Genomic DNA, 19655 nt, shown 5'->3' on the forward strand with positions numbered 1-19655 from the left:
GTTGGTCTAGCTGTTGTTAGTGTTTCATTGCTTTGGCATGTAGAGGGCTTATGATGGCTGCAGCCTTGACCTTCATAAATTTTCTCCTGGGCCTGAAGCTGGTAAAACAATGGGCATTTGTAAAATCATTACAAGGGACTTTATTTATCCACATCTGCCTTTGTCTTGGCGTTTATCTTTCCATTCCCCTTTCTCAAGTTCACCTCTGCTGAGGGCTTCCTGTATTAGGTTCTTCTTCAGCCCCTCTCCCCCCACTTCCTACCTGAATTCTCCTAAACACTTTGCATGGGACCTTCTGTGTGACTCTGGGCAAAAGAGGAAAGTCACCACGATCAGTGGCTTCTTGCAGTCAGCAGCCCAGCCAGCCTCCGCGGGGAGGAGAGAATTTTCTCTTCCTTGAGCTTAGTTTCTGGCACTGTGATTTTTAGAAAAACAGATCTGTTGCCCTGGGTTATGTAGGAGAATGACAGAAATGATTAATGGGCTGCTGGCCTGATCTGAAGAAAGATTACAACAAATGAATAGAAATAGGTTGTCTTAATGGGCACTTCTGATTGGGAAGGGAGCTTTAGTGGGGGGCCACTTCTGCCCTGTCCATTCACTCTGCCAGCTGCTCTCTCTCTCTCTCTCTCTCTCTCTCTCTCTTGTCCTGAAAGTACAGGAATAAAGAGTGCTCACTTATATGTGTTTGGTTTACAGTTTTAATTTGGAACTCTACGTTTGTCTCACACTTACGTTGACCACTGTAAGGGATCTCAGAGACACTGCATTTATAGAGGGGTACCCCCCCTCCCCAAGCTGGTGAAGTAAAGATATAATAATTTTATTAGAGAATGCTTTTGTCATGACCTCTCTGACGGGTCATTCCAGAACTCATTCTGCTCTTAAAATAAGAGCAAATAAGAAAATGCACTTTTAGGATAACATTTTAAAAAATACACTTAAGCGTCCTGATTTTATTACATATTTTAAAGTGAGGTTATGTGTAGCCAGACCTTTATTTTGGGGAGCAACATTTTGCTTTCATGGATCTTGCCCCCAGACTTACGTTAGCTGCTTATAGCTATCCACAATTATAACTATGGATTTTTTGGTTTGTTTTGGTTTTTATTGGGTACTAATATTTTATAAACCCCAGTATGATCTATAAAAGCCCCAAGGTGTGGTTTGGCATAAATGCATTGGTTTTTTTCATGTGACGATCAGGCTGTTACTTGACAGATGTCATCATCAGAAGATTATTTTCAATAGCAAAGGTCCCCTAATGCTGTAAAAAAGGATTGCACTTATGTAGTTTGGGTTTTCCGCCAATCTCTCAGGCACTATACACCTAGGGCATTAAGGGAGGCAAGTCTGTGGGGCATTGATGGATTCCTTATTTTATTACATTTTTTCTTGGACGTTTGATGTTAAAAGTAATCTAAATCCGCCATATATCAATGGGCATCTTCATAAAGCTATGATTTTCACATCTGTGAGGTTTTTCCTGAAACTTTTTGAGTGGAGAAAAAATGAAGAATGTATTCTTCAGAGTTGACAGGGCCTGCAATATGATACATAATTTAAAGCATCAATCAACCCCCCCCTTTACCCCAAGAAGGTTAAAAATGCAATTCTCCACTTTCTCAGTGATATCCCATGTTTAACATGTACAAAATCCCTCATGTTTAGAGATCCTAGAATTTTGGGAAATAGTTGTCCTATTAAACTTCAAAGCAACAGCAACAGTGATAGAACTGATCCTTCCAACACGCACAAACACACAGAAGCAAAAGGCACTTGGGAAACAAAAAAATTTCTCTGTGGAACATTTTGTGAGTACAGTTTAGGCAAAATTTTATATGAGAGCGTCTGTCTCTGATCCCTTCTGGGGACCACAGAACATTCCAATTGAATTTGCATTGGTACAAATGACCACTACAATGAAAATTTGCTTTCAGATTTATTATTAATGTAGTGCTGGTCATCTTTTTTGATGCTTCTACGTATTTATGTTAGCTGTTCCTAAAAGGTTAACTTTTTCTTTCAATTCTATCACCAGTCTATTCACAATTAGTTATACCTGCCTGTTTCCACATCCATTGGAAGTCACGATTGCCCGTGCAAAGCAGGCCTCACTGCCTGTTGGTAGGTGTTTGTGCAGTTGTAACTCAAAGATTAACAGTGTTTAGCTGAAGTTGGAAGAAATCCACTGTTGCAATCATCATTTTGCCTGGAGAAGATATTTTGTAGACATCTGAAATGCATGTGTGTGTGTGTGTGTGTGTGTGTATGTATATATATGTATATATATATATATACACACATTATATGCAAAATGTAGAGATGCATAAAATGCTTAAAATATTTGACAGTTTATTATTTGGTTTATTTAACATTTAAGATGATTTCCCCAATCTTCCTTCCCATAAAGGACTACGTAATATATTTTAAATAATATACAGCATTTTTTGTAAGAACAATCCATTATTGCAAATTGTGATTAGAATTTTTACCACATAATTGCACCTTCTATTGACAACTTCTCAGGCATTAACTAATTATTCCATTTAATAAAATTACAGTAATTGCACTAAAAGATTATCTGTTGAAAATTTAAAAGGACAGCCTTAACTATTTTAGCATATTTTCCTGTTTATAATTTCTACTTTATGATTGAATTTGACTTCCAGACAGAATCACAGCTATGGTGACCAAAATCAGTTGCTATTTTGGGAGTGTCCCAATTTTGACTAGTATGTGTTACATCCTTATATGTTTAACCCTAGGTGCATTGCCAGTCTTCACTCAGCCCTGTTAGCTGATAACATTGTCAGTTAACTCTCCCTTTTGTATTAGGTCCAGGCCCCATGCGGGAGCCCTCTGTGACTCCCGTGCCTCCCCCGAGGTTCCTGTTAGGAGGCACCTGTAAGCACACTTTCTACGTTCTGTGCATGTTCTGGGATTCCAGTGGATTCAGTCTTAGTTCTACTGTCCAGGGAAACCCTACTATTGATTTAAACTTGATCCTGATTTTGAGATCTTAAATCATAAACAGTCTGGAGAGCATGTCCCTTCTTGACCCAGCCAGCACTAGATCACCTTCTTCAAGTTGCCTTCTTCCTCCCTCCCTCCCTCCCTCCCTTTCCACGGCCATTGTGTGTCCAGTGTCCCATACACCGTGAGATACTGAGACACAAAGGTGAATTTTCCTACTAAACAGTCGTCGATCTTACTGCCTCTTTCCCTCTCTCCCCAGCACCCCTTCCCACCTCCTTTGCTGCTTTCTTTCCTCCACTGTTCTCCCCTTATATATGACACCGAGGAGCTAACCTTTTAATTATTAAATCACACCATAGGAAGAATTCAATTTTCCCTGTGGAGATCAAATTAGATAATAAGCATAATAATATTTTAACGTGAAGTATATGTAACTGAATATATGTAACTGAAAAAATGTGAAGGAGCTACACATGCAGGCGGGACTTATATGATCTGATATGAGGCCTTGCCAACCACCTGTTCAAGAAGAGGGTAGAAATGCAAACCCTTGTATTACATGCCATGGAACTGATGTTCAAGAACCACCTATTTCTAGGTCTAATTAATGTGCACGGAACCACCACATCCAGAAGCAGGTGAGTCTATATTTAAGGCCGTGATAGTACTTTCCATGTTTGACCTGATGCATTAAGGTCCTCACATGAAAAATAGGCCAGTTACGAAAAGCGGCCACAGGGATGTAAAGGACACCAGAGGGGATACAGTCAGTGATGTTGTGATCACTGGGCATGGTGTCAGGTGGGTCCTAGACTTATGGGGGGGTCACTTTGTAAGGTATACACATATCTTATCACTATGTTGTACACCTGAAACTAATAGAATGCTGTGTGTCAACTGTAACTGAAAAAAAAGTAAATCAAAGGGATTATTTGAATGACCTAAAACTTCAGGTTAATGTCATATGCTAAGAAATCATGTAGTACAACATAGCCATATCATTGAAGGATTGATGTAGGACACTGAGCTGCAGAAATACCAAGGCCCAGTCTCTCGTCTTTGCGTATGTCCTTACTGCCTACGATAGGTTGAGGTACACAGCAAGCGTCTAATCAGTGCATCTTGGATGAGTACTGAAACTAGTGCAAACCACCTGCTACTGTTTTCTTTTTATTCCAACTCCTCCTCTGACCATAACAGCCTATGGACCCCACCAGGGGGCAAAATCCATAGACAACCTCACAACTTCATCATAATTGGGTCTGAGGTGCATTTTCCTAGCTTTTACTTGCTCCTGACCACCCACAGGATGGCGCTAGCTAGCAAAATGTCCAAAAGGCAGCCCTCAGTTAGAGACCCAGGGGAAGAGGAAGGAACCCGGCATAGCTCTAACCCTGATCAACAGGCCTTGAATCTGGGGAGATTTAATTTTGGATTTTTACAGAGCTGAGTGCTTTTCCCTTCCTTTCCACCTGTTTCTATGTGTGATACCTGGATGCGCCAGCATTTTTGTGTGATGGGAAAAAAATTGACAAGAATATTTAGGAAAAAAGAAGAGATGGAGGAATGGAAGAAGGGCAACAGAGGTGGGAAGAGGGTGTGTGGGGGAGAGAGAGAGAGAGATTGAGGTTGAGTGCTGGTGTGTGTGAAAAGTTACAGCCAATTTCCTGCTTCACTTTTGACCTGTTGAAGAACCATGCCCAGCACTTATATATGTGGCTAATTCAATCCTGCTTTTTTTTTTTGCAGTCTGAGCTTTGTCATTTGTTCCTAAGCTGTCATTTTATTAGCCTATCTGCCTGATCTTGGAGGGGGGGCTCCCCATCAGGTGGCATGTGTGCTCCTTGTCTGGCTGGGCTTGGTGAGCAATGGCCCTTTTATTGCGGGGCGATGCAGGCGTGCTTGCTGGGGTAGCCTGTCATTAGACCCACCACAGGTGACAGTTACAAGAGAGCCTGGTAATCATTCCAGCGGCCAGACCTGATGTTTATGGAGGGAAACCGTCTTTGTGGTCTAGTTAGGCTTTACTAGGCCGGGCTTGTGCTTCGCCTCTTGATTTATGATTTAGGAAGGTGTGTTTTGCTATCTCTCCTCCAGTCCTGTGGCATTGGCTTTTTAAATAATAGAGCCAGTTATGAGGGGAAATATTTCATTAGCCTGATATTTGCTAGCTTTCGCTTTTATAAAAAAAAAGATAGAGACAAATCAAAATCTGTCTCAATACGTCACCATCTAAAGCATGTTTCTCAGCAGTGCTTACTGACTTAATCTCACTGGAATTTCTCTCAATCCCCAATCACACACACACACACACACACACACACACACACACACACACACATATGCCTTTTAAAATGACTTTTCTATTTCTGCCCAAGCTTTTACATTTTTTTGGTTTTGACTCATTGCCAGAGAGGCTTCATTTTGTGAAGGAAAAACAAAAACCAAAAAAAAAAAAAAAAAAAAAAAAAGAGAAATACACACCTTTGCTCAATGGATGTCAAAACCAGACCCCCGTGGCTCCATTTAAGTCTGGAAATGCATGGAGCTATAAGAATGTCAAGTTCCAGAGTCTTTCATGTTCATCCATAAGGTGAGAAACTGCAGGCTCGGTAACGTGAGTTTTCCCAGAGTCTCACGTCTCATTAGAGGGGAGGGTTCTCAACCCCTGCACTTCACCTGCGGGGTGTGACTTCTGTGGCCACAAACTTTGAAACGATGATTTTAGTTCATGAGTCCAAGCTGCATCTACGCAGTATCCATGGGTTTTGTTACGAACATTAAAAAAAAATTGTTTTCCCTTACGTCTTACATTTGGAAAATAGTTTATAAGTCTGTAGAATGGCTATTCTGGAGGGGTAATATGCCACGGAGGAATAAAATCGGTGTTGTTCAGTCAGGTGCCTAACCCATCTCTTCCTGCAGACGAGGCTTCCCATCAGACTTCGTGGTGATGCTGGTGGTGATGGTGAAGGTGATGGTGATGGGAACCCTTTTTTGTGAAACTTGTAGTGAAATAGTATCTTACATTTGCTTGTTGTTTAAAGACGGACTAAGTGTGCATTTGCTGATAGCACATTTTTCTGCTCTAGTATAAGCCAGGTACATGCAATGATAACTTTTTTGTGTGAACTACCCCGTAGTCAAAGCTGCTTTCCCTGGAAAACATTTTTCGTGAGGGAATTTCTGAGGGCAGACGCCTTCCTCAGAATTATGCTTTGCAAAATGGACAATGGGATGTTAAAAAATGAGCTGCCTGTGGCCTCAGTGAACTACACTTCTTTCAGGGAGTTTAATTTTGCATTTCAGGGGTGAGTTTTAAACTTTTACTGATTTACATGTTTTCAAAAGAGAATCGTTGATATTTTTGGAAATTTAGCATTCTCGCTCACACACCCACAAGGGGGAAGAAAGGAAAAAAGGGAAAGGGAAAAGAAAATTTAAAAAAGAATATGGCAGATAGCCTGACCATCGCTCAAGTTCACTTAAAGACAGTCCTGCAGGTGGCGATAGAAACTCATGAATGATGAAAATCCCAAAGGTGACCGTCTGTGGACTGCTTCTTGGGGATTTCAAGTTCAGTGATTTGTTTTTAATTTGATACAGTCATCTACATGCAGACATCACGGCATTAGTAAAAAGATAAAATTTTCATGCTGTGTCATCTCTGTTTTCATCATAATTTTCTCAGATATTCTGTGGTGTGTGTATCTTTACGCCCAAGGGACAAGACCCAGCGTATTGCCAACTTGGTACAGGTTTCTTATGGCAAATTGCCATTTTAGGCCTGTTTTTCCTTTTATTGTTACTTCGCCTGTCACCAACATTTGATGCCTGTGCCCTTGGCATGTTTTATAAAATCCTTTGCTATTGAGTTTAAATGGCTTAGGCATAGTGCTGTGTGTGTGCGTGTGTCCACAGATACAGCTTCGAATCAGACTATCAAATCCAGTTGCTTCCAGAAGATAGTTCTTTCTATAGCTAATTGTTGAAGGTTATTTTTAATCTGAGTGGGATCACAGATTTCTTGAAAGCTGTGTGACCCAGAGATTAAAACACAGCATAAGCAATTTCTTTGAAAACATTAGAAAACGCGTAGTAGATATGATAACATTCTATTCAATTATTGTTGTCATTTTATTGTGGACATTAGATATTGTCAAAGCAAAGTTAGAGCATGTTCAGTAGATCTTTCTTTCCTGCTAGTTAAGGTTCAAAAGTTCTTAAATTGCTTTTTGTGAATATATATATTTTTACTTGCATTTTTAAAAAAGTTTGGGTCTGAAAATGCTAACGCTACAGTGATTTGCTTAAACATAAAGCTAATTTTCAACTCTTCTCTTGTAGTCTCATTTTAAAACCCTTTTCAGTGCACATTTGTGAGGGGAACTGCCTTGATTCTAAGAAAATGTAATTATTTTGGCTTAAATGCTTTAGGCTTTAGATATTGAGTGTCATCAACAGACAACTGAGATGGTCTGGAGCCAATTATTTCAGTCTTGTCTCTCTCCTGAACATTTCACCAAGTCTCATAGCGAAGTTCAAAACCAATAAGCTCTTGTATACCACACTGTCGGATACAGAATTTCTTATAACAGAAGAGAGGGGGAAAGAAAAAAAAAAGAAAGAAAAGAAACCCACTAGCCTTCTCATGTTCTGTTTCAATTGCTATGCCAATTACTCATGAGGGAGAAGAGTAGAAAGCCAGTCAGACCTTTGGAAAACCTATTTTGCTGCCTTCATGTAAAGAATATTCAGTTCTCTGCCCTGTTAGCAGCTGACCAAAATCGAATCCATTAAAAAAATATATCGTGGTAAGCAGTTCTTGAAAATGTTTATAATAAATGGTAAAAGCCAAGCATGCACTGTGAGATTAACAGTTGGAACAGGATATGTTCATCAGGAAATAGGTTATTGCCTGACCAGAGCGTCCTGCCGCATGACTTGCAGGATAAATGAAGATTTAAAAGTGTGCAGTGCCAGGAGTTTGTTTGATTTCCCCCCTTTGCTTTCTTTTGCATATTCAAGCGTTGCTTATCACACACGGTGTTTTCCTCAGTGACTCTATGATGAAGTTCACTTCAGAGACAAAAAGCGTCCAGTACCTTGAAGATGCCCCACCCCATGCCCCTTGCTCATCAAATAACCTGCGCATATCCACATCACTAATTCACTTTGACAGAATGGACTTGGTAGCTGGAAAAAAATGCTACGAGAACTGTGCAAAGACTGTGTTCCAAAAGTCTGGACTCCCCCTCCCCTTAAAGATACAAGAAATACAGCTGAAGATGATGGTGATTTTTCCTGCTTTGGATTTGCGGTCCAGCCTCAGAGCGAGGGGACAGCGGGGCTCATGAATAATGCCTTCTACTTGGACGATACCTTAGAGTAGCACATGACTGACTAAGAGATCAAATACACTGGCTAAAAAGCCTTAGGGAAGCATTATGTGTCTGAGGTCTGATCTATTGTCTGCGAGGTCGGAGAGTGTTAATGCACTCTGCAAAGATTACACTCCCTCTCTAATTGCTCCGACACTTCCTTAAAGGATTTAAACAGTCCGGAGAGGTGACACTCCTTGTCAATTTTTGTCGTCTGCACTGCTGTTGAAGTTTATCTGTCTTTCCACTGAGACCACTAGATCAAGTCACCCGGTCCCGGTATCAAAGGCGTAAACTCCGAATGGAGAGTGAAAGCAGTGAGAGATGTTATTTACAGCTCCATTATTACTTGCTCTTTAAATGCTTTGCATTCCATTCTGGTGTTTATATTGTGAAGACGACAGCATATCTGTGTTCAAAGCGGGGGTGGGGGAGGATGGCTATAAAGAATCCAAGGCTTCCCTTGGACTTATGATCAGGTCTGTTTTCATGATCTTTCCGGAACACCCTAAGGCCCAATGGGGCATGTTGCATTTAGGTTATTTTGGTTCAAGACATGGGGAAGAGCGAACTTGAAGCATTTCCTCCTGGCTGCCTCCCCCACCAGTGCACACTCACACACACACACACACACACACTCAGTTGCCCTATTCTGAGATGTTTATCCTGAATTAGTAATGCACAAGACCAACCCACATGTGGGGCCTGACAACTTTCGCCAGACCATCCTTGTACATTTCAAATGTTGTGCGAACACATTTTTGGAAACTCTCTTCTTTGCATTAGGGAATGCTCGTTGGATCCTGTGTGTCCAGAGAACACGTAGTAATTTTATCTATCTCTTATGTTGCTTTGATTATAAGTCGAATAGTCTACATGGCACTGGAAAGCTTCAAGGAAGGTTTACCTATCCTTTCCTATCCTATCCTTACAATGGCAGTTTAGGAAATATCGGGGACCTGTACATTTGAGAGTACTTTGAACCACTTAAATTCACAGTCTCTATTGCTGTAGGAGTAGGGAGGGCAAGCTTGCATTTCTCCCTGTGACTTTCCTGCCCACTAGGCACAGTTGCATCCTTCAGAGGTATGCATTCCTCTTAGATGGGTTCAGATTGCTAATACATGTGGCCTACAGCCTGCAATATAATATTTATGTAGCTTTCTTGGGAGGATTTCCTGTAATTCAAGATGGTAGCCTGAATGATGGGTGTGGAGGGTTTTTTTTTTTTTTTTTGAAGAAAGCCTTGTTTGTCCCATGGGATTTTCACACTTTTCATCTGATGGCACTGTATTTTACTGATACTGTACGGAGCTGTCAGCGTATTCATTCTGTGTGTTTCCTACAGACTCTGAGCAGATGACAGGAACAATTGCTAGAGGGGAAAAACACATTTGAATCAACGTCTTCAGAAGAGAATTTCTCTAGTGTCTTCTTTTCCTGCTCCTGCGTGGACCGTCCCTTGCACTTTTTCTGATCGCGTGTTCCCTCACACTGCTGGGTCGATTAGACTGAATGTTTCATCTGTATATAAAAATTAAAAATTCAAACAAAAATCTGGCCCACATGAAGAACAGGCCCTTTGGGCATATGGTTCATTATGCATATTCGTTTAATTACGAAAACACTTGGGATGGCTTCTCTGCCCTTGCTTTCAACTTGCAGAGTTGGATCTCTTCTCTCCTACAGAAAATGTAGCCCACAATTCTATTCTGAAGGAGGAAAAAAAAAAAAGAAAAGAAAAAAATAGAGCCTTTCAGGAAATTATTGGAATTCACCAAGAGGAGGGATGATTCTCAGTCTGAGAGTGATAGAACGAGGAATTTCTCTCTTCCTCTTTTCCTTTCCCCTTTGGTCTCCTCCTCCCTCCCATTTCTACCGCGGCCCCAAAGGCTAGTTTTACCATGGTTAGTTTATGTGAACACAAGCAGGGCTGGAACGAGAGACCTCGGATTTAGGTTTCAAGTTCATTTCTTCTGAGCGGCTGAAGTCTCAGGCCGAAGCTCAGTTTTATTGGATAGAAAGGGACTTGCTAGGAAAGGGTGACTTTAATTGATTTTTCAGGGCTAACAGGTGGTGATAGTTTAGACATGTCCCAGCCTTGGTGCCGCTCCTAATTTGAGGCTGCACATATACTGGCTTTATTAAAATAAACAATTTCCTGGCTGCGCTCTTACCTGAACATCTGCCTCTTGGTTCTTAAAGGGTCTTTTCAAATATTTTCACTCTGTGCTTAAATGGATCAGATTCTTTAAAAAAAGCTGAGGAAGACTCTATTCTCTTTGTGTCATCAAATTTACCATTTTTGGGTTTGAAATTAGACGTAAACATTGTTGTTTCAGGAATTTGACTTGGTGGTGGTGGTTTTGAGCACATTTATTTACATAATGCAACAGATTTTGAACATAACAGGCCAAAAATCGAATGCGCGGTTGCTGGGTTGAAGTTTGAACTTTTATTTTGGTGATCTAATGATGGTTTAAGGAGTATGTGTGTGAGTGTGTGTTCATATGTGCATGTATGCACACACACATATATGGATACATATATGGGTAAAGACCGTATTTTGGATTTCTTCCTTTTTTTTTTTTTATTTATCTTTAGAGAGGAAGGGAAGGAGAGAGGGAAAGAAGTATCAATGTATGGTTGCCTCTCGTGCATTCCCTGCTGGGAACTGGCCTGCAACCCAGGCATGTGGCCTGACTGGGAATCGAACTGCGATTGTGTGGTTCGCAGGCCCGCACTCAATCCACTGAGTTACACCAGCCAGGGCCGGATTTCTTCCTGGTTTATTGTGTTGTCTCAGCATTGTAGGAATGGGTGCTTTTCAGGACTTGGCTTGGTTACAAAAAATTCAGGACCCCTAAATGCATTAATTGATTTTAGGAAAAGGAAGATTCAAATGTGGGCATCATCGTTACTTTTAGTGGTGAGTATATGCAGCTCTGATACAAACACAGTTTTTCAATTGTGCAAACAGATATCTGAGTAATAGGAGACCATCTGAGCCATTCTTAATCTTATTCCTGAAAGAACTGTACTTTGTTATAAATAGCATTGCTCAGTAGTCACTACTGGAGGGTTTCCGAATTGAAGCACCTTCGTCGGTTTCAAGCACATTGAATATTATGTACAGAGCTATTGCAGGCTTCATGTGAACTTATTGCCACCCTGCGTCTTTTAGTGCCAGAAATAAAGCTGTAAGTGGAGTAACTTAATACAGTGAACTGCTTTATTCTGTTACTGCACTAATGCTAATTAGATACACTCGCTTTATTACCCAGAGCACTTTTGCTGTATTCATTCCGATCCAATCTTTCTCCGAACGTGAAGGAGTAAGTCCTAAGTGTTAAGTTGAAGCTTTTAGTCACAATTGCAGGCTGATGCTCTCATGTGGCCAAAGTCAGAGAATGCGTGGAGAGAACGCTTTGGCCACTTAGGGCACAATTAGAGCCGCATCGGACTTCTCCCACGGAGGGTGCCCACGGTGCCGACAATTATGCTTCGGAAATGAGTCAGACACTTATCGGTACATTTAATGCAATTTTTTTCTCGACCTCTTCAAGATACCCAGCTTTATGGGGAATAAATAAGTGTGCGAGGATTCCTTTCTCACTCCTTTCAACAGAGCAGAGAATTTGCTGATGGCTTTGAAAGATGTATTTGCCCAAATCAGACTTTCAACTGCTCAATTACCAGCTTTTGCAAAAACACATAATGAGAAATTTGTTGCCTGATTCTGGACCTGAAATTATGATCATTTGAAGGGGAAAGCCAGTAGTTCCAGCATATTAGATGCCTTCTTTTTTTCACTCTGTTCAGAGCTTTTCTACTTTTTAAGCTGGCTGTTCCGCCTTCGTGAGTGGTATGGGGGTTTTTATTGGGCTGTAGATGAGCATTTGTTTTTTTTCCATTTACATAAAGTCATCAAAAGTGTAAAGTAGCAAGTGGCTGGTTGCATGATGCAAACCATGGGATTTTCATACATGTTTCATATGAAAAAGAGAATAAAGATTACATATTTGGTAAGACCCTTGTATATAAATATAGGTTAGAAGCATTTTTTCCCCTTTTTTTAAATAAAAAATCCTATAGGACACTCAAAAGTCAAGAAAAACTATGAGTCTAGAAGACTATGGTCTAAACGACTCTGTGTTTAATATTAGGATTATGTGGACTTCTTCTGTATAGACTTTTTCTAAAATCAGGATGCAGTCAGCTACATTCTTGGTGGAAATGTTCACTATAGTGTTATTATGAAAGTAGCAGTTTGAACATTACATACCTTGTTTATTTAAAGTCACAGAGCACAAGAAAAGTGAAAGCCACATAATCCAGGTGTCTTTCTGCAAAAGCACTGGGAATAAGTTACTAGTTGGGTCATTCCTACGCAGAACTGGAATTTGAGGGTGGAGTTTTGTCTCTAAGAAATAAGAGAAAGCACCCAGTTTGACCCTCCCCCCCCGCCCCGTGAACAAACCAGGTCATTCTGTGTCCTGTAGAATGGCCCAAGGCAATGCCAAATAAACACCTGAATTGCTATGTTTCTATGTCCCTGGATCTCAAGAAAGCAGACAATTTGAAAACTACATACCTTGGTGACTAGAACATCATTTAGGGGAGCAGGTCTAAATATGTTTGTTTGTTTTTTACACTGGAGGAAGGAGGGGAAAGTGGGGTTAAGACGGGAACAGGCATTTCAGGTCTCGGCTTGATCTGAGTTGAGGTTTGCCAAGGCCTCTCTTCCACGACTCATGCCTGAATATACCCTTACCTTCTCGCTGGGGTCCGGACCCTTCATAATTTTCCTACGTGAGTTCACCCATTTTGCATTATACTCCTTTATTAGTTTTCTATTTCTACTGTAACAAATTGCCACACAAGTAAGTGGCTTAAGACCACACCAATTTATCATCTCACGGTTCCAGAGGTCAGGGGTCCACCACAGGTCTCACTGGACTGAGATGCAGGTGTCGGGAGGGCTGTTCATTCTGGCAGTTCTGCAAAATCTGTTTCCTTTCTGTTGCCAGCTGTCAGAGGCCACCCACATCCCTTGGCTCCTGGCCCTTTCCTCCACCCTCACATCCAGCGAGGCACACTGTTGCCTTCTCACTCGGACCTTGCTGCTGCCCTCACAGTTTTTCCTGACTTTGTTTTTCTGCCTCTCTTTCACTGTTAAGGACTCTTGTAGTCACATTGGATTTAACCAGATAACCCAGAGTGATCTGACACTTAGCAACCTTAACTCCACCTGTAAACTCAATTCCCCTGGGCAGTGTAACATAAAAACCCATGGTATTTCCACACACAGCTCCCCAGAGCTAATCAAAATCCAACAGGTTAAAGGACCAATGGAGAGCTCTCTTTCCTGTAAAATGGCCCTTAGCCTCCCAGACAAAAGTCTTGCTCTTTCTTCTGGGCTGTTACAGTTTCTTCTTAAACTGTGTCTTAGTTTCTCATTGCCTTACCCCACACCCATAATTAAGGGACACTTAGCAACCAGAATTATCTAGCCAAATATCTGACCCCATTGTTTCTCTGTTTAGAAAATCCATAGTGACTTCCCAGTTAGTTTACAATGACGTCTTGGATTGGCCACCGAGACGTACAGGTCTTTCTGGTAACCGACCCCTGCACAGTTCCCCGCCCTCATCTCCAGCCCCACCCCTTTAGGATCCAGCGCCATTGAATGTTTTACTCTCTCCAAGTATGTGAAGCCTTTTAAAAGTTTACCGCCATCACATGTGGGTTAGACTTCCTTTCTCCTACTAAACTGTCCGTCTAACCTAAGCTCTGCCACTCTCCAGCATCATGCCAATCAAAGTGATAACTGAGCAAATGCCACCTTATTGGATGAGAGAACAGCCTGATTGCTTTTCTACAGAAATGACTGGGGAAGTAAAGACCAAACCAACTTGATCTTCCAAGAGGTTTTCTTCATGCTGATATCACTGTCTATTGCACTTGGATAGTGATTCATCTGCTTGAAGAAGCACGATGATGATGTGGACTCCTCACTTCCTGTGCTTCTTTACCTTTGACCTGCTTGAGCCCTGTGGGCATTTGGGTGTGTCACCCTTGGTGGGGGCTCACATTCTGAGACGGATGTAAAATTAGTGGTGTTTTACAGGCCAATATGTGTGATAAAAGAAATTGTATTTTATTCTCAGATTAGTTGAGGAAGCAATATATCAAGTGATAGGACCTGACAGGGTTTTTGGTTGTTTGTTTGTTTAATTAGGCTTTTGAGAGTTATTCAGATTTCAAGGTGTTTGGGGAAATAGCAGTGTCATTGAACTGGGTGTCTTATTATGCTTTCTTACTAGTAAGAAACAATGTGTATATTCAAAATGGGTACTAGAACATATTAATTACATTCAGGGATTAGACAATATCCTTCTCAACAGTTGTATTTAACATTGCTTTGTTAGAAATAAGAATAAAAAAGCAAGTTGCAGATATCAAAAAAGAGGGAACAGAAGCAGATTATGTGGATTCTGTGACTCAGAAACCCCAAAAGAATGAAATGAAAAGTTATTTGAAACAATAAGAAAATTCAGTCAAGATACTAAAAAAAAATGTATACAAATTATTTGCTTTTTAGGCCACAATTACCCACTTGAAAAATATACTGAGGTAAATTATTAATTTATAATAGAAACCAAAAATAAACAATAAGTATGTAATAGCTACAATTTTTTAAATGGTAGAAAAAGTTTTTAGTCATTGGTAAAACAACGCTGCTTTTGGAAGGGAAGTTTTAATATTTAAGATGCAATAATTTGCCTCTTCTAAGTTGGTAAATTATAAGAATGACCTTTTTTAGTACTTATTATGGATTGATATCTGATAACCACAAGTTCTCTTACTTCATCTTCTGGACTACTTGCAATTTGGACAAGAAAGTAAGGCTTAAGCCTTGAAATAATTTGCCCAAGAGTTCACGCCTGCCTTGTGAAATAATGACCGTGTGTTCTTTTCTTGTTTGTCCCATTAAATAGTGTGTTCCCTGGAGGTGGGGCCCTGTCTTATTTGCACTCATGTCTCCTGTGACCACTGGGGCAATAGACACTTGGGTTCAAACCCAAGCTCTTGCTTGTCCTATTTATTTATGGCAGGGGTCACAGATTCAGAGGCTGATAGAAACTGGGCAGGCAAAATGTGTGCTTTCTCTAGTGTAGACCATTCTAGCCCATGATTTGCTTGGGCCCATTGAGCCTCAAAATCGGAAAATGTTAAGATTTTTAAAGAGACCTTGGAAGTCTTAATTTTTTTATCTGAAATATTTGGATTTTGAAATATTGGCAGCCAATTTAAAGTTATCCTTTTTTTCCCAGTTGAAGTAAGTCTTAGTGGTGGTAAAATTCAGTCTGTGGCCTGCCTCTTGGAGACCCCGGATTTTTGCCTATTGCTTTACCTCCTTCTTGGTACCATAAATCTAGGAGCAAGAAAGTAAAGAGGGCTGATGAGAGTAATGAGGTTTCCAGGTATGGGGCCCCTGTATCTCTGTGCCAGAGGGTGAGTGGCCAGTCCATTTCATCTTCATCCTACCAGTTCCAAAGCCGGGTTAATCATTGCACATTTGTGCATGCGTGTGTTCACCTGTTTGTAACTGTATCTAAAAGAGGCTGCAGAGGGAGAGTCTTGGGTTTAATTTCCCGAAGTCGACGAGTAGGAATTTAAGATTGTTTCTGTACCGCCTTCTCAAGCAGTGGTTCTGTCTTGTCTCCCCGTCAGGTGTTTTTGGTCACCGTCTGGAACTTTGAACTGTACATGATCCCCATGGCGTTGCTGCTGCTGTTTCTCTATAATTTCATCAGACCCATGAAAGGGAAGGTTGGCAGCCTGCAGGACTGTCAGGTGAGCAAAGATCCCAGTGAGTTTGATGTTTACACCACCACCAAATCATGGCCCAAGTCCACTTGGTTTGAGGCTCAAGAAACCACCCAGCACGTGTCCATATTACAGTAGAGGTTTTATATTAGGTGATGCCTGCGGACTTCCTTTCTCTAGCACCTTGTGTTTTGGAGTCTTGACCTAATTCCTCAGAATGGGGAGAGCCCTCTGGTTCTCAGTCATCCTTCCATGCCAGTAGCGTGTGTCCCTGTGGACACCTGATGCTCAGGAAGGTTATGATGAAGAACAGTCTCACCCACTAGAGAAACGGCCTTTGGTGGCTCTCTGAGCCCCTTCAGGGGACGCAGAGCCTCTGGGAGGCTGCCCAGGGTCTCTCCACCCAGGCACCCCGTGCAATATTCACCTCTGGCCTGAAGGCTCATGGGATTCTTGGAGGCTTGCCAACTCCCAGGCATACCTGAGCGGGGGTGGGGATGCACCCCACTACTGTTGAGGGCCCAGGTTTTTGTTGTGATTCTCTCACTTCCCATGGTGTTGAAAGAAGGTTCAGCAACAGGCCTCTTGTCAAAGACACCCAGCCTCCCCTTACTTTTTTTCTTCTCGACATCATCTCCCCCAGACCTCGTATCCCAGCTCAGAGACCTTTTCCTGCTCCCAGAGAGCAGGCACTCATTTACAGGCATGCTGTATGGTACACCCTTGGCATTCCAGATTCAAGGCTCCAGTTTTTTAAACAGAAGTCTAAGATTTTGAGACTTGGTCACAGATCAGCTTCACTTTGGGTTTTTCTAAACTCAAAAGGTGACTGTCTTCACATATTTTCCCTTATAATGTTCTTATTATTTAAAAAATCATCTCTGAAATTAGTAAAGGAATACTTCTGGTATCCTTTGGGATGCAGGGGAAGTAGAGAAATGAGTGTTTTGGCAGGGAGTAAAACCTCAAGCGAATTCAAATTCTGTTCTGTTTGATTTTGGATTGTCTAATGGAGCAGGCCTGGGTATGCATCAGTAAAAAAGGGCCTAAAGATGTTAGAATCATCCAATAAATAAATAACTTTAAATTGCAGGTTCTTTGAAGAACTAAGTTTCACAGAGGTACTGATGAGAGAAATTTTTACTGAGAAATATTTATAGTAAAAATGCTGTCAACTCACATTTTACAACTTTCAGATTTTTTCCAGCTATGTATATATGTATATTTATAGCATGTATATGCGTATTTTTAGGCATAGTGTATATAAACATATACCTGGGTACATGAGTCCAATGTATATGCATGTGTGTATAACAACTTTTTCATTTGTAAAACATTTTCAAACTCATTATCTAATCAATCTTCATAGTATAGCTATGATGGAGGTAAGAATTACTATTTTCATTTTATGCTTAATAAAACTAAGGCCCAGAGTGCTGAAGTGATTTGCCCATAGTCACACAGGAAAAAGTACTAGAACAGTGTCTTAAGCTCAAGACTATGTCAAGCCGAAGACTTCAAAGTCTTAATTACAATGTTTTTTCTCCCATAAAATCTTTTCATTGTATTTGTTTCTGTCCATTTGTCATGAATGTTGCTTGCTCCCATAGTGAATAGGCTAACTCTCCATCATCAATGAGTGTCACACCTGGTGCTAGTTCAAGTTCCTGGGGAGGGTGACTGCTCAGTGGTTTAAATGGAGTATAGCAGAGAACTCTCTGGATACTTTGGAGTTACTCCCTCTTAAGAGCATAACATTGACAAATGTCTTTTCATGGGAACAATGACGTTAGAATAGCCTGTCTGATCTTTGCAAGGTTAAGTAGGAAGGGAAGTGTTCAAGCTGAAATGGGCTCTGGTTTTCTAATACCCAGCATTCTTTGCAAGCTACCGAACACATTTGAATATGAACCAACAGGTGTTAGCTTTTAAATACTGCAGTGATATGAGTGAAATTGACTTAGTAGGTAGACAAATGGTTCAGATTTGTTTTAAAACAAATCTGAACCAACCTATTTGCGTCACAGCTGGTGCTGTGACCCCTGAACCAAAGCCAGGCCCCCTTCAGTTCATATCAGACCCTAGTTTTCTTCCCTCACCTGCTTTCCCCCACAGCCCAAGCCCGAGGAAAGCAGCAATGCCATGTAGAAACCTGTGACTTATTCTTGAGATTGATTATATTCAGACTAATGGATTTTCTACTGTCTAATGTTTCAGTAATGGCCCCAAAGGAAAAGAGAAATCATTATAACAATGAGCCTAGCACAAACGGAGTATGGTGTTCTCAGGCTTAACGTAGCCGTTGGTTCATTTGTCAGAATGAGAACAAAACTGTTTACAGAAAGTACAACTCGGCAACGCGTTTTCGAAGCTGGATGCCTCCAAAGGGCACTCGCCTAATAGCTTCAGTAATAGTTCAGTTTTATAGAGATGATGCATATTGTTTCAACTTTTGCCACAGTGGCCTTGAACTTTAAACGTGTCATTTTAAAGAATATTTTTGAAATATTGTACTTTAAAAATACTAGTGCTTAAATTACGTAGAAAAAATTATTAAATGGGAATGAGCGTCGTTTGCCTTTGGGAACTTCAGGTGATATTTTATTAACAAATTGTGGGTCTTCCTTTCAGGACGGCACAGACATAGATGATGAGGAGGGTGAAGACGACAAGGTGAGTGTGCCAAAGAAAGAAACACGAAAGGCTGGGACATTAATGTTTTCAGCAGATACCGTATTTTTCGGACCATAAGATGCACCTAGGTTTTAGAGGAGGAAAATAGGAAAACAAGTTTTGAAGCAAAAAATGTGGTAAAATATTTAATAGCACAAATAACAATATTTCACTGATGTAAATGTAAACAGAACTCAACAGCAGCATTAACAACCATTATTCCCAAAATTGGGGCAGAGGCGGGAGGGGGGGTGCATCTTATAGTCGGAAACACACGGTAACTTCCAGGTTGAGTCAAAATGCTGTTTTTTTTGGTATATAGAGTGACCAGTATATTAATATTTTTGTAATTAACAAAGGTATCCCTTTTTTAAGATATACTTTTATTTTTTATTCATTTTTTAAAAATGAAAAGGCACAAAATAAAAGGAGTAACTGAAATAGTGTAAAACGTGTACCTGTAGGAGGCCTGTCATTGGCTGCGAGCGAAGGTTCGCCTTCTCCTTGGTGTATGACAGGTGGACGGAAGATAGCCTGGGAAGTCGCAAGTGAATCCAGGGAGACCGCTGCTCCTTTAGGTTCCTGTCTGCACTCGGCGGGTTGGTCACCCACGTCGCAGCCTGTCACTTCCCCAGCTGTTGCTGGCAACGTTCGCAGCTCCGTGTCTGTGTGCATCTGTCCTTTTCCTTCTCTTGGGGGACGCTCTCAAATCTGCTGCTTTTGTTGTCATTATGCTTTCAGACAAACCTTCTGCAATAAAATGAAAAAAGGGAACTGCCAAATGCGACG

At 41.0% G+C, this 19655-nt stretch overlaps 1 protein-coding gene across 4 annotated transcripts in view; it reads left to right on the forward strand.

The window, feature by feature from the left end:
• The window catches only part of MCTP2 (multiple C2 and transmembrane domain containing 2), a 139556-nt gene that overhangs the window by 95517 nt on the left and 24384 nt on the right, over positions 1-19655 (forward strand). For all 4 annotated transcript variants that reach the window (XM_037053700.1, XM_037053701.1, XM_037053702.1 and 1 more), the window contains 2 exons: positions 16098-16220; positions 18825-18866. In XM_037053700.1, the coding sequence (XP_036909595.1) occupies positions 16098-16220; positions 18825-18866 (165 nt within the window). The remainder of the gene's footprint in view (positions 1-16097; positions 16221-18824; positions 18867-19655) is intronic.

This window comes from Sturnira hondurensis, unplaced genomic scaffold (assembly GCF_014824575.4).
Source record: "Sturnira hondurensis isolate 20B ecotype Veracruz unplaced genomic scaffold, ASM1482457v3 Scaffold0007865, whole genome shotgun sequence".
Classification (NCBI taxonomy): Eukaryota; Metazoa; Chordata; class Mammalia; order Chiroptera; family Phyllostomidae; genus Sturnira; species Sturnira hondurensis.